At 47.6% G+C, this 16,019-nt stretch overlaps 1 protein-coding gene across 1 annotated transcript; it reads left to right on the top strand.

The window, feature by feature from the left end:
• Positions 1–1,234: 1,234 nt before the first annotated feature.
• Positions 1,235–4,535, top strand: Lcn9 (lipocalin 9). The gene is made up of 7 exons (XM_042277128.2): positions 1,235–1,508; positions 1,806–1,942; positions 2,281–2,354; positions 2,794–2,904; positions 3,040–3,141; positions 3,282–3,325; positions 3,669–4,535. Exons 1-6 carry the CDS (start codon positions 1,281–1,283, stop codon positions 3,302–3,304), a joined length of 675 nt encoding a protein of 224 aa, XP_042133062.2. The 5' UTR covers positions 1,235–1,280; the 3' UTR covers positions 3,305–3,325; positions 3,669–4,535.
• Positions 4,536–16,019: the final 11,484 nt, after the last annotated feature.

The raw sequence follows: 16,019 nt of genomic DNA, 5'->3' as shown, positions 1-16,019 counted from the left end.
CCAGGGTAGGCAGCAAAGGAGGCTGTGTGTCAGCTCATCAGACCGGACATGGGGTGTCTCATCCCAGTCGTAGCAAGCTTGTTATGCAAACAAAGTTTGTGTTGGCACCAAGCACAGTATTGCTTCCTCTGCCATTCTTAGCAGTCCCTCTGCGAGGCCACCAGGGCATGTGGGCCACCTCTGGCCTGAGGAGAAATGATCATGGAGTCACCTGGAGCTCCCCAAGGTGAAGCACCAATGGTTTGGGACAGTCCTGGACGGGGCTGACTCTCGGAAGCGAGAGTGAGAAAGGGCTCAGCAGTGTGGGATATGTAAGGTTGTTTGATTGACAGCCCTTTGGCTCGAGACAGCTGGGGGAGCAAGGGAGAGTCAACAGCACTGGGGTCATATCGCCCCATCCCTCTTTACAGGAGAATGGATCAGCAGAAAGGGTGCTTAGAAGTCAAAGAACTTGTCATTGACATTAACTGAGTAGTTTCGATGATGGTTTATAATGCTTGACACCTGCCAGATACCCGGGCACAGTTGGGCTCCCTTCCTCTCTCAGGACCACATCAGCCCTGGGCAGATAGATGGCAGAGCTACCTACGTGGGGAAGTGGCGGCCCGTGGGCGTCTGCCCTCTGGATTGCCTGGGGGGCTGAGCTCTTCCGGCCTCCCCTCCACTGCCACCAACGCGCCTGTGCCGGAGGCAGTGGGAGCCAGAGTCCTGCGACACCCCTGTAGGAGCCGTGCAGACATTCCCGGGACACGTCTCACCACCACCTCCCATGGCCGGTCTCCAGCTGGCATGGGAACACATCTGACCCTGTGTGCTTGAACCACTGTATCCTCAAAGTCAGAAACATTGCTCTCTCTCAGGACCCCTCAACTGTCACTCGGGGGCTGACTTCTTAAATACCCCCCCACTCAGCTTCTTCTCCTGGAGATTTGGAGCCACATCCCACATTCAGTGACATCCCCCAGGCGAGGTGGCTGGCTCTGCCTCAGGCCAGTACTGCGTGCCATGCAGATGGCTTGTGAGGAGCCAAACTCACTCAAACATAAACACTGAGGCCAGACAGGGTGTGAAGACAGGGCTCTGAGTTCTTCCGCCCCCCCCCCCCCCAGCTTAGAGAGACAGAGCAAGGGCTCAGAGTCTCTCATGGTCTCAGCAGGCTGGCCCGGGTCCAGGGACCTGATGGCCAAACCCTGATGGTCCCAACTTCCCCGGTTGCTTTCTGGCCCAGCTACACATCACTTCAAGAGGGTTCTGCAGCCAGCTCTCGGATGTGAACAGTTATGTGGGGGCCTTTGGCTGCCTTCCAACGGGACACAGGATGTGTGTGGACAGGCTGTCCACAGGGGCTGTCATCACAGAACAGAAAGGGGCATAAGGGAGTGAGAGGCAGGCCAAGGCGTCCACCAGAGAGCATGGTAGTCCTGCTAGTGCTAGGCCTGGTGCCGAGTCTTGCTGCTGCGCAGTTCAACTGGGAAATCATTTCTCAGAAGAACTACAACATGGCCAAGGTGGGCCAAGCCTTCTGGGGCTAGGCTGGGCTTCATGAAGAGCACCTGTCCTCCCTTGACTGGGGGGGGCGCTTGACCTGGAAACAGGGAGTCTGGGCCATGAGAGCCCCAGCCATGATAGCAGCCAGAGGGTGCAGAAGGAGCCCCGGGAGGCATCAGGCAGAGGGAGGGCTGGGAGGGCAAGAGGAGGTCCCAGCTTGGAGCTAGTGTGCAGGGACTCACCCAGGAGTGTGGCCACGAGGGCCAAGCAGCCCCGGGGCTGTTACAGGATTCCCATCACCCAGCCTTTCCTTCCAGATTTCCGGGATCTGGTACTCTATTTTCATGGCCTCAGATAACATGACACGCATTGAAGAAAACGGAGACCTGAGGGTCTTCATGCGGAACATCAACCCCTTAAAGAACGGCAGCCTGAAGTTTGACTTCTTTTTCATGTGCGTATTGCCACCCCCGCCCTCAAGCTGAAACTAGGGGAGACTGTGTTCCCAAGCCCACAGGAACTGCATACACTCACACACCTGCCCACTGGGCCAGGGTGTGAACTGTCACCAGCTCTTCCCCGGGAATCATTATGATGGGATCAAGGGGTGCCCTGGCCTGTTGCTGGGTTCTGTGCTCCTCCCCGTGAGAAAAGCTGAAAGGCCCCTTCTGAGATGGGGTGGTTATGGAAAACAAGGTACTAGACTTGGGGGCTCGATGACCTCCTGTCATGATCCCAGCAGGGGGGAGGGGCTGGTGCTTGCTCTGAGTCCCCCCCCTCACGGTCCTCCAGGGTGCATGGAGAATGTGTAGCTGTGACCATGGTGTGTGAAAAGACAGAGAACTACGGGGAGTTCACCGTTGCCTGTAAGTGCAATCCCTGTTCTTCCAGCTCTGACAGCCAGGAATCTTTTCTGCTGAGGCCTTGCCCACTCTGGTGAGCACTCACCCCAACCCTAAAGCAAGAGCACCCAGCTTAGGGGGATCTCAAGGGTCCCCAGCCTGGCCCTCTCTCTGGATATCGCTAGCCTGGAACTACCAGAGAGGCCGAGTACTATGCTGAGGCTTGCGGAAGCAGCGTACAAAGGCCCGTGTTCAGGCAGACAGGTAGGGCCATGGCACCCTGCTACCCCCACTTTTCATACCACAGTCTCCTCCGGAGCCAGCACTGGGCATCCAGACTCCTACTCCTTCCAATGCCTGCTTAACAGTTAGCTACATGAGTTGGATGGCACTCATCCCAGCAGTGAGGGTGGGGGATCCCGGTGCCGGGGCAGAGGGTGTGCTGAGCTCTATCTCCATGCAGATGAGGGAGAAAACAGGGTGCTGCTCACGGAGACTGACTACAGAATGTATATCACCTTCTACATGCAGAACATCAAGAATGGGACCAAGACCCATGTGCTGGCGCTCTATGGTAACCCGACCCCTGTCTGCTCGGGAATCCTAGCCACTGGTGTGTGTGTGTGTGGGTCTCCCATGGGCCCTAGACACGTGATGGAATGATACCTTGGGACCCTTCCCCAACACAAAGTCCCAAATTTGTCCCCAGGACGCCTCCCAGTGCTTAGCAGTTCTTACCTGGAAAGATTTGTAAACATCTGCAAAAAATACAGGCTGAATGCACAAAATATCATCGACTTGACCAACAAAGGTGGGTTCCCTGATCTGGCCCAGAAAGGGTCCAGAGAAGGCAGCATTGTGGCCTGGTGTGCCTGGCACAGACGCCTTGAGGGTTGGGGTGGGGGTCGGGGGAGGCTCAGCAAGCCATCTGACATTCCCTTGTCTCCCCAGATGTGTGCTTCCCTAGACGATAGAAGAGCTAGTCAGGCCTTCTGGTATGTGGATTTTCATCTGAATGCAGAACATGGCAGCCCAGGGCGTTGGGAGCTGGACAGGGTAGTGTAGAGCCAGTGTCAGAAGCTGGGGGGTCCATCCCAGGGTGACCATGAGCAGCATGTCTCAGAGCCCACACTGTGCCCGTTACTGGGTTGTCCTGAAGAAGTAAAGGGGCACACGGCTCTTTGTAGGAGACCGTGTGTGACATATTCCCAGAATCAGGGTTGTGGTGGGGCCTTATGTAGTGTGAGTAGAGCAGGAAACCTGGCCCTGCGGAACTGCCCTGGATGCTGCGTTCAGGAAAGTGTAGCACGTGGGGTTTACTGTCTCACAACTTTCCAGCCCAGAGCCCAGAGATCCAGGCAATGCGGAGCCAGCACTGGACATCCTGGTCCTGATGCTAGCCTGTGGTCACATCTCCCTACTCTCTGCCTCTGTCTTCACACGACCTTCTGTGTCTGCATCTCCTCCTCCATCATTAGATCTAAGCCACCCAGGCATCCCAACTGATCTCACCCGATGTCTGAAGACTCTTGCCAATAAAGTCCCTCCTTTGGTCTCAGCATGAAGACAGGCATGTGTTTGGGGATGTGGCATTTGGCACTCCGAGGTCCTTTCTTGGGAATGGGCCTCCATGGTAGTAAAGACCACCCTCAGAGCATCCCAGAGACTGGCACCAGCGTCACCTCTTAAAGGATCCTGTACACAGGCCCTGAGGCTCTATGGAGACAGAGAGCCCGTAAGGCCTGACAGCCCTCGGGTGGGCGGAGCCCTGTCTGACCAGCGCTGGGACTAGACTCCCGGGGGGATTAGTGATAGCAGCCCAGTTGGGGTAGGCGCCTGTTCCATGTGTTCCTGAACACGTTACGGTGGTGTGTGGGCTGACAGCGACCCTAGTGGACATGTGGCAGAGAGATGTGAATGCTGCACCCACGCAGGCGGCTCTGCGTAGATGCTCTCAGCAGCTTCATTCACGACCATGGCCTGAAACAGGTGACAGATGCAGCAAGCCGGGTCTCGGGTCAGCGTAAGAACAGTGGCAAAGCAGGAGCAAAGGGGGCAGGTGAGAGGAGGAAGTGTGGCTGCGAGGGGCGGCAAGATGGTCCCAGCTGTGCTGAGCGGTCACCGAAGGGCAGAGGTGGTGGATACGCAGCCCTACACAACTGATAAAACGCTCAGCATCACACACACATGCACACACACTCACACATGCACACACACTCTCATATGCACACACACTCTCATATGCACACACACTCACACATGCACACACACTCACACATGCACACACACTCTCACATGCACACACACTCAATGCACACACTCACATACATACTCACACAGGCATACACACTCTCACATGTATACACACACATGCACACACACTCACACATGCACACACACTCTCATATGCACACACACTCTCATATGCACACACACTCACACATGCACACACACTCACACACATGCACACACACTCACACATGCACACACACTCACACATGCACATACACTCACACACATGCACACACACTCTCACATGCACACACACTCAATGCACACACTCACATACATACTCACACAGGCATACACACTCTCACATGTATACACACACATGCACACACTTACATGCATACACACTCACACACACGGGCATACATGAACATGCTCATGTGCTCACACATACACTTTCTCACTCATATGCACATGTGTGCAATGGTGCATATATACAGGATCACTCACATATACACACATATACATGCTCATATGCTCACATATGTATACTCACATACACGTATGCCCACATGCACATGTGCATACATACAGACACATGCACACATAGTCACACATACTCACATATTCACACAGGCAAAAATGCTCATATATACGTACACATATGCTCACTCATGTATATATATACATGTGCACATGAACACACACAGGATACATAATCACTCACATATGCACAACATGTTTGTACATGCACACACATTCACATACTCTTACTCGTTGCACACACTCACCCCTCAGTCACAGGAACAGAAAAAACCTTTCAGGACAGGATTGACCAACCTGTGTCTTGTGGGACTTGATCTTGGTGTTGACAAGGGTGACCATAGGGGTAGCTGGGCAGTCCTGGGGACCACTCCGATTTCCCCAATCCTCTCCAAATAAAAAGTTAAAATGAAAATATATTTGTCCTCTGACTCAACTAACATCCCCTCATCTGTGGTGCTCCTTAGCCTGGCTGCCCACCGCCTGGCCCAGGCTTTATCATCAACCTCAGTTTTGTCTCTTTGCTGGTAGCCCAGGCTCCTCCCAGGCCCCCAAGGCCCCCGGGGTCAAGGACCACACTTCATGGCACATTCTGCTGAATGAGCAGCAGGCTCCAGCCTCTCCCCAGTCCTGTCTGGTGTTAGCTTTCACGGTGCTCTGTGGTGTAGGACTGCCCTGGAGCCACACTGCTGAGTCCTCCACATTAGTGATTGCTGGGATAGGAGCCCCCAAGGCTACTTCAAGTTATAGCTTGGCCGTCAGTCTGTCCCTGGAGCACTCCAGCTGTGGGGCAGGCGGGCAGGCAGAGCTGGATGGCCTTCTGAAGGACTTGCCAGCAGGCAGAATGGCTCTGTGGGGTGAGTGGAAGGTACCTGGCACTCCCAGGCAGCCCAGCTTCCGGATCCTTCAGTGCAGCGTGCTGAACCACAGCTGGGACAGATGTGCAGGAAGCCACCTGCATGATCGGGGCCTGCCGAGGAGGAGAGCGGCATTGGTTCCTTTGTTACTTTTCTTGTACCTGCAGCAGAATCAGCCGAAGAAAGGAAGGGTTGATCGGGGCTCACAAGAGCATGGCTCCTTGTGGTGGGGAAGGAGTGACAGCGGGGGGGCGGGGGGGGGGGGCGTCCCTGTCACATTGCACCCACACTCAGGAAGCAGAGAGCAGTGAGCTGGGGTACTCATTGCCCTTGCTCTTTTTTATTCGGTCTGGGACCCAGCCCACGGAACGGTGCCATGGATATGTAGTGTGAGTCTTCCATCTTAAGGAACTCAATCGAGAAACTCCCTCACAGGCACGTTCAAGTGCTGTTTCCCAGATTATAGATCCTGTAAATTGACAATATTGACCATGACAATTGGAGATCTGAATAATGGCTGTCCTGAAGAATGGTAGAAAGTAGAGGACTTGCAGACCACGGAGCAACTGTGTCCCCTCCTAGAGGGCAGCATGGAGGAGATGAGCCCATAGCCAAGTGTCTCCAGGTCCCCACATTGTCTCTGCACATCCTAGGACTGCTCCTGCCCTATGGTTCTCACCCCACAGCCTTCCAGTGGGTAAGGAAACAGGACAAGAATCTCTCTGCATGCCCCACACCACTAGCCTCCTAAGAAGGCCCTTGAATTTTAGTTGGATTTATTTCCCATCCTCTGATGAGCATATATGTTACCAACAAGTCCAAGTGGTTGCTACCTCCTGCTCACTTGGTCCAATCAGCATAATGTTATCATTATAGTGGAACAATGTGATATTCTGTGGAAAAGACAGACGATCAAAATCCCTTCTAACTAAGTTATGTCACAAGGCTGGGGAGTTAATAATATATCCTTGAGGTAAAACTGTAAAGGTATACTACTGGCCTTGCTAACTGAAAGCAAATTGCTTCTGATGGTCCTTATGGACTGGTACTGAGAAAAAGGCATTTGCTAGATCAATAGCTGCATACCATGTACCAGGAGATGTGTTAATTTGCTGAAGTAAGGACACCACATCTGGTACAGCAGCTGCAATTGGAGTCACTATTTGATTGAGTTTTCCATAGTCAACTGTCATTCTTCACGATCCAGCTGTCCTCTGCACTGGCCAGATGGGAGAGTTAAAGGGAGATGTGTTGGGGACCACCACCCCTGCATCTGTCAAGTCCTTGATGGTGGCACTAATTTCTGCAGTTCCTCCAGGGATGTGATACTGTTTTTGATTCACTATTTTCCCTACAAGAGGCAACTCTAAAGGCTTCCATTTAGTCTTTCCAACCATAACAGTCCTCATTCCACAGGTCAGGGAACCAATGTGAGAATTCTGCCAGCTTCTAAGTATATCTATCCCAGTTATACATTCCGGGACTAAAGAAATAACCACAGGATGAGTTTGGGGACCCACTGGAGCTACTGTGAGTCAGACTTCAGCCAGAACTCCATTAGTCAACGACCTGGTCTCCATAAGGCCCTACTTTAACTGGAGGGCCACAGTGTTTCTTGGGATCTACTAGGGTCAGTGTCAATTTAGAACCAGTATGCAAGAGACCCTGGAAAATCTGATTGCTTCCTTTCCTTTAGTGTACAGTTACCCTTGTAAAGTCTGTAGGTCCCTCTGAGGAAGGACTGGAGAAAGGCTGACAGTAGGTGTTTTATCAAGGTCCTTCCTCAGGGGAACCTGGCTGACCCTTCACTCAAGGGGTTCTGGGTCTGCAAACTGGCTCAAGTCTGGAAATCGGTTACACAGGCTGAGTTCTATCTTTTGCAATGATCTGATGTGGCCTTTCTTTCATTTGTTTGAGAATTTTTCTGCTTAGATATATCAAATAAAAACACTGTGGACTTATCTGTTCCATGCCTGGAAACACCATGATTGATTAGCCAGTACCAAAGGTCCATATGAATCAAGCCACCATTGTGGGGCGTTTACCCACCACCCCCACAGCTTCCCAGAGTTTTCTTGAGTGCGAGCAGCAGGAAATATTAGATAGAAGGATTTATAGCGGAGAATCTTGTGGAGATAAACAGATAGAAAATAAAGGATAGCCTCGAGAGGGCCTGGAACCTCTTCCAACGGGCCCCAACTGTCTCTGGTCCAGGGTTTTTATAGAGACGCCAAGGGGTGGAGCAAAAGACCTCCTCCCCCAGCACAGCCAAGTGCAGACCATCTCAGACACCTGCACTCAGGCCCGTGGTCCTGATCATCCTCTATTCGGACCTGCTGGGTAAAGCCACGAGGAACCCCAGAACGGGCTCCCACAGGTCCCCCCTTCTTAATATATATAAAAATAACTATTAATGGCTTACAGCAATCTCCATAGCTGTTACACCTCCCAGTATGGGAGTAGAGGATGATATAAATGGCATTTCTCTTTTGAATTAGGTCCAAGGTGACCACAGCAGTCTTAGCTGCCTCAAGCCCTTTCTAAACCAAAACTCTTAAGGCGACTACAAACTTAATGAATCCCTTAGCTTCATCATTACCATTAACAGGTTAACATAAATATTGCTATACATAGTCACAATTCTCTCAGTCTTACAACTCAAAGCAAACTCTTAACAGAACCATTAGAATTAGCATATATGGTGCTATATATAGTTAACAATTTTCTCCGTCTTACAACTTTAACTCAGTCATTTGAATTTTCTTGTTAACAGAACATAGGAAAACCTTCGATGTATTCACATCAAACTTAAATATTTCCTTAACTCCACAAAACCAGGGTGCATTAATATCAATAGGTTTCTGCGAACATAATTCAATCTCATAGTTCCTCCTTTTCTTTATAATTTTTAAACAAAAACTCAAACCTAGTTAGAGGAACCCAAACTTATATGTTTAAACAGTTTCATTTGTAACACAAAACCAGTTCCATAAGTAATTCCATTTTTACATAAACAGTTCCACAAAACAATTCATAAATCACCAGTTAATAAAGCATATATGCATACACAAAACTGCATCTTGATTCTAAGTAGAAATACATTTCTTCATTTAAACAGTTCCATTTTTAACCCAATTCCAGAAAACTGTTCCTAGGTCATTACTATAAGTAAGCTCAAAATTGTCCCATTGCAATGAAATCTCTATTGTTCATTTCATTTAAGTACCAAAATTCAAATGATAAATATTGGTACTAGCCTTCCAAATTTGAAGAAATCCATAACCAAAATGTTTTTGTAATTTTATCTCATTTTAAGTTCAAAAAGTTCAAACAAGAAATAAATTCTGGTATCAGGCTTTCACTTCCAAATATGAAGAGACGTTTTTCAACCAAAACTTTTTGCAGCTAATTTTTGTTCAAACAAGCGTCTCTGCAACTTTTGTTCTCACAGACAGACCTTTTTAGTTATAGTAATATTTTAAACCACACCGTTTTTGCTGTTAGCTCAGGTTTTTCTGTGCTGCGTTGATATTCCACGGATCTCAGCTGCGGATGCCTTGTGCTGGTTCTGGCATCTGCCATTCTTAGCTTAGCGGCTTCTGGAGCTTTTGAAACCATTCAGACCGCCTACTTTGCAGTCTACTAGGACACTATTCTCCTGTGTCTCAGGTGTTTTCACCATATACATTAAGAATAGACTCACACTTAACATTTACACTTTACAAACCCACATAACATGTGCTTAAGCATAAACTCACTCAACATTTACACATTTTTACAAACTCACATATTAACATCTACTTATTTATACTTTAAGGAAACTATAGAACTACTTTAGCAAATATATTTCTTATTAATTCTCATATACTTATATTCATTCCATCTTATTTCTTATTTAAACTTACATTTACAACTAGCATCTTACAAGCTTATTACTACATGTCTTAAGACTACCTTAGATACTTCTTACAAGCTTATATTCTTAAAGGAACTCTATAGATCTATTTTACAAACTTATATAGGCTACCATTAGCATATATCTAACTTAGCAAACACCTAAAGATTTCTTAACACAGATCTAACAAGACAGAATTTCTACAAACTCACATATCTTATTTTCATTTTTCTACTTCTTACTCTTAATTATTATCACTATCTCTATTATAAAGATTCTCTTAACTAGACAGGAAATGCGTACATCATTTCTAAAGTTTAGAGTTCATAGTCAGTTTTGTTATAAAGCACTGGGATTTAGTGAGTGTTGTCATTATAGAGTTGTGATACTTGTTACTAGGAGATTGTAACATTCTCAGGACAAAGCCATACCCCAAAGTTGCCAGTTCTCTCAGCCGTTCTGGACCGGCAGAGATGCACTGTCAGCGGTAGACAGTTTTTATCTAGAGCCTGTCCCTTCACCCAAATTCATAGTAGTTCCCCTAAATGCCTCAATTTAGACAAAAGTTTCTATTACAGCAGCACTTTTGGTTTGTTCTACGGAAAAACTTCACTTCACGCTGAGGGTGAAATTACCATATTTAGCTTCTGTAAAGCTCTTCGCCAACACTGCACAGCTATTAGGTGATATTTTAAGGATTTTAAAGTGACTTGCCTGCTCTTATGGGTAGCTTTTTGTCATCCAACTGCCGTAAAAACTTTGCACAGCTATTAGGGTAAATAAGGCATTTTACCAATGGAGCCCCAAACTGCGAAGCACCTAGTTCCGTATCCTTTCAATTTTTCTTTGGAACTGACACTTAAACCCTTAGACGACTTTTCCCCTTATTCTTTTAAAAGCTGTATTTTAATTTTAGAGCTGACAAAAGTGTTTCAGGGCAATGTCGCCATCTTTAGCAGAAAAACTACCTTTCCCATAATGCATTTCCCTTATATCAGTCCATAATAATATCAGTCCCATATCAGTCCTTTATATCATTTCCCTTATATCAGTCATTTCCCATAGTTCTTTTTGGGTCTGAGAGTCAACTGGTTCTCTTTTACCAGACTTGCTTACAAATTCTTGCCCGGGAGGTTTGAACAAAGTTTTTTGCTTTTGCAACGGGAGATTTGAACAAGCATTTTACATTTTCAGCTATGGCACATTGGGAGGTTTCTATTCTCCTCTGCTGGCTTCAACAGGTGTCTCTCCTTCATCAGACACTGGCCCCGGATCAGAACCACACCTGCCTCGTTAGCCGACATTGAGGCTGGCATTTCTGATAGCAACTTTCCTCGGGGCTTGTGTTTGCCTTAGCCAGTCAGTGAAAAGCAAGATCATTTACAACAGCGTTTCCATTGCTCTTTTAGAGAGATTTTCTCTCACTGATCTTCTCCTTTTGCTTGTTCCTTCCCCCCCAGATGCAGAGCTTCAGGTATCTGTCTGCGGCTCTGTACCTCTGCTAGCTGCTTTTGGAGGTAGGGGCTTCTTTTTCTCCCCCCGAATCTGCCTCAAACTCTAGCAGCTTTGTCAGGTCATGCATTTTCTGGGGAGGAATCTGTCCCCTCTGTTTCTTCAGAGTCTTTCTCCCAGACAGTATCCAGTTTGGTCTCAGTTTATCCCCTCTACCCCAGAAACAGTTTCCAACACTACAGCGGCGGCTTTCTCTGCTACTGAAGGTAGGGCTTTTTGTCTGTCTGTTTTCCGGGTCTGTGTGGTTTGCGTACAGACTGAAAAATTTAACAAGGGAGGTTTTTGCCATTTCTAAACTCCCATTAGGACAGGTGTTTTGCCTCATCAGGCCTTTACCTGGCCCAGTCCCTCAGTGGGTTGCATTTGCTTGTCTGGGTGCTCAAGGACAGAGCTTATGCCAGAGGCCATCACCCCCTTAGGGCTACACTCCCTCATCTCATCGGGAGTCAGTTGAAACAAAGCTTTTCTCAAAGAGATGCTTTCTCTGACAGAAAAGAAAGCTTTACTCCTGGTTAGTTCTGTTCTGCCCTGGCTGGGCTCTTTCCCCAGACAGCGTTCTGACTCAGCAGCATGACTGCTTCAGACACAATTCAGCTTTACTGTTTTCCCAGAAAGGCCCTTACTCTGATAGGAAAGCTTTTTCTCAGATTTTTTTGCAGTTGTGGACCTATCAACTGTGCCCTTCCCACTGGCTTTAGTTTTGTTGGTTTATTATAGCAATCTTCCCCTGGGTCCTGCACCTTCCTGCCTCAGCTGTGCTCCAGGAAGTTTACCACTGCAGGAACCCTAGTATCCCCGAAATGCACTCCAACTCAGAGACACTGGCCAGTCACCTCTGGGTTTTTGGTCACAAGCGAGGATACAATGCTAACAGTTTGCATTGCTTCAGGGGATCTTTGCATTAGGGCTATTAGGAGCACCTTTTCATTCTGAAATGCTCACTCAAAACCTTGCTGCCTCAGCTCAGCTGTAACTGAAAAGCTTGGCTTTTTTGCTTTTCTCAGGTCAAGTTTCCAGCCCCTTTTGGGCTCTCTGTAGCTGTTCACCCTTACTCTCCCCAAGCGTTTCCCTCAGGGTACTCTGACCCACTGTCTTTTACCAGCTTGAAGAGACAGAGCTTAGAAGATGTTTTTAGAAACTTGTCCTTGCGTCCTGCATTGCAGGGAGGATTGTTAAAGCTTGAAAGAACTTAGAGAGGTTTTGCTGTCTTAAGTTTGTTGTTTTCCCTTAGAGCTAATCACAGGTGGTCCCCATACTAATATCTTCAGGTGATTCTACGCTCCTCTTTCTGAGAGAGGTTAGAGGCTTTAGTTTTTAAGTTTCTTAAGAGAGAAAGATTAAGGCTTTTTAGAGAGATTTTTCCCCCCAAATTTTCCAAGAAAAGCTTTATAGCTTAAAAGAAAGATTTCTTTCCCCCCAGGAGAAAGACCAACTTTTCCCAAAACTTCCCAACTTTAAACTTTGACTTCTTACACCCCCATTTTTGCCTCAGGGAGAAATTACTTTCTCCTGCCGCTTGGACTTAGCATTTCAGCTGTCCCCAGGTCAAAAGCTTCCATGGGAAACTTTTTCTTCCCCATAAACTCAAAGAGGAGCTTTTTTACTACCCGTAAAGCCCAAAGAAAGATTTTTTTTTCCCAGTTTGCTTTCAAAGCCCCCAAAGTTGGAAAATTGAAGAGTTTTTCTGTCTAGTTGCCTTACTTATTTTTTCCTACACAATCTTACACTTCTAAGTTTTTCCTAAACTATATTACTACCCTATACCTTATACTTATTTTTCACAGATAGAAATTGAGAAAGGGATAGAAGATAGAAAATTTTGACAGAAGAGAATTTCGCTGCAGCATCGGACATCCTTCCAGTCCGCTTTCCTTTTCTCTCGAGGATAAAACCCCTGCCTCGCCAAAAAATATATATAAAAATATATATATTCCATAACACCGGCATGCCTTTCCACTGGCAGGGCTGACTCAGCACTTTCACCAAAAACTCTGTAATAAAACTATTATTTTCCTTTTTCTTTAGTCCCTATTACTTTGTCTTTAGTCCCTGTTCATTTGTCTCTAGTCCCCCCTTTTTTTGTCCCTTTTTTTCTTTAGTCCCTTTTTTCCCTTTTTCTTTAGTCCCTTTTTTCCCCTTTCTTTAGTCCCTTTTTTTCTTTAGTCCCTGTTCACGGCGCCATTCTGTGGGGCGTTTACCCACCACCCCCACAGCTTCCCAGAGTTTTCTTGAGTGCGAGCAGCAGGAAATATTAGATAGAAGGATTTATAGCGGAGAATCTTGTGGAGATAAACAGATAGAAAATAAAGGATAGCCTCGAGAGGGCCTGGAACCTCTTCCAACGGGCCCCAACTGTCTCTGGTCCAGGGTTTTTATAGAGACGCCAAGGGGTGGAGCAAAAGACCTCCTCCCCCAGCACAGCCAAGTGCAGACCATCTCAGACACCTGCACTCAGGCCCGTGGTCCTGATCATCCTCTATTCGGACCTGCTGGGTAAAGCCACGAGGAACCCCAGAACGGGCTCCCACACACCATAAAACTCACTTTGCCTGTGCTGCCCATTGTGGGTCAGGCCACTGTGGACATTGCTTTGTCTATGCTGCCCATCATGATAATCACCTTGCCTTTGGTGATTCTCCATTGCCACCTGGCCCCTGCGATTTCAAGGTCCAGCTAAACCCACTGCATTAATTCATCCACCTAAGCACCAGCATCTCTGGCTCTGAGGTTGATGTAAGAAAAAGGAAGACAACAAAGCTCTTCCGGTATGTGGGTGCCCATCTCACCATTGTGCATCTTATCGGATTTGTGGTGGGTGTGTGTTCCGGGCCTTCCCACTGTGGTTTTACACAGTGTACCCATCCAGCATTGCAGTATCTCTGAGTCTAAAACTCCTTCATCAACACTAAGCCAAAGGGGTATCAGGCATCTCCATCTCATTTTCAGTGGACCTTCTTTTGACAAATGCTTTAGACAACCATTCAAACAAACCTCTGACACTTTTTTTTTTTTAACTGTGAGAGCTTCCATACTAAACCTAGACTCTCTACTCAGAGGGCCCATGTCAATAAACTGCCCGATCCAGTTTATGTTCCTTCCACTGCGACACAGGCTGCAAGCTGACTATGGTGACTCCATTTTAGCACCTCGGACAAACTTTGTCTTGCTGAGTAAAGTGCCAGTGACTGTAAGGGAGCACAAAAACAATTCCGGGAAGGAAAACAACTCGGGGATGATGTGGGCTCCCTGCAACAGTCATCCTGACCTCATTATTTTTGCTAATCTCACACTTTGGCTTTTGTAACTATTTGCTCAGCTTGCAGCCGTGGAAAGGGAACCTTGGGGACTTTCCACCCAGGATATGATTGTTCTTGCTTTAAATATGGACCCTGAGGAAGGCTCACTACTGTACTTGGGTCCTGAGCATCCAGATGCAGTCACCAGCTGGCTGGAATAAAGACTTTCTATAGGTTCATAAACTGTTTCTGAGCGCTATTCTCTGTGGAGCCCTGCAACATCACCAGTATCCCACACCCTTAAAATCCATCCCCACACATATTCCCCAGACTTCTGCTTGAATGAATTAGCAAACCCATTAAGTTTAGTGCATTAAGTATAGTGCACCTCATGGGCCACACTTCCCATCTCCCCTCCAGGCAGGAGCCTGCTTTGCCTTAAGTCTGGTTATAAGTCTGCAGGCAGACAAGGAAGGGTTAATTCCTTCAGTCAAAGGCAGAAAAGGCAAGGGTGCGGGAGTGAGTACATCTTCTACTGAGGGTGGAGGGATTGCTTCCTCAGGTGAGATAAACCCTGGAGAATCTGAGGGTTCAAAGTTCTCAGCTTCAGTAGGGTCCCCCACCCCCCACACACATCCCCATCCCAAGGTACACGATCCCATTCTTTACCAATTGATGTCCTTCCTTTAACGGCTGACACCCTCTGAGGTGGGTCTTGAATTTTCACTGTCATTCAGCCAACCTTATAATGAGGACATCAGTTTGATTTTCCACAACTTGAGCTTTGTGGCTGCTGGAGAGAAGATTCCCTTTCCAGGCACATTTAGAAACCTTTAGATGCTTATGTGGATCTAGAGTCGGTCAGTTTTATTACTGAGCTCATTGTTATCTTTCACTGTAGTCTGAGATGTTAGAAGTTGGTCAGTTTTTATCATGGTTTTATCATGCTAGGAGCAACCAATCAGTGTCATCATTTTCCTTATTTTTCCACAAACTGTTTTATATCCAGGGTCATCAAATCCATTGTCCCTTCAAGCTCCGGGAATCCTGTTGAAGAGAGGGAAGAATTTGTATGAGCCCGGGTGGTGGTGGTGGTGGTGGTGGTGGTGGTGGTGGTGGTCAGTGTCATCACAAGGGAACCCACAGAAACAACTAACCTGGGCTCACAGGAGCTCACAGACTCTGGAACAACAGCGAGAGAGCCTGCATGGGAGCGACCTAGGCCCTCTACACACATGTGACAGTTGTGTAGCTTGATCTACTTGTGAGACTCCTAGCGGTGGAGTCCCTAATGCTTTGGTTGACTTCCAGGAACCCATTCCTCATACTGGGCTGCCTTGCCCAACCTCAATACAAAGGGAGGTACAAGTCCTACCTCAACTTGATGTGCCATGCTTTGTTGACACCCATGGGAGGC

The sequence above is a fragment of the Peromyscus maniculatus genome, chromosome 4 (assembly GCF_049852395.1).
Source record: "Peromyscus maniculatus bairdii isolate BWxNUB_F1_BW_parent chromosome 4, HU_Pman_BW_mat_3.1, whole genome shotgun sequence".
In the NCBI taxonomy this organism is placed as follows: Eukaryota; Metazoa; Chordata; class Mammalia; order Rodentia; family Cricetidae; genus Peromyscus; species Peromyscus maniculatus.
Note: the sequence above shows the minus strand (reverse complement) of the source record. Positions and strands in the feature narration are given on the sequence as shown.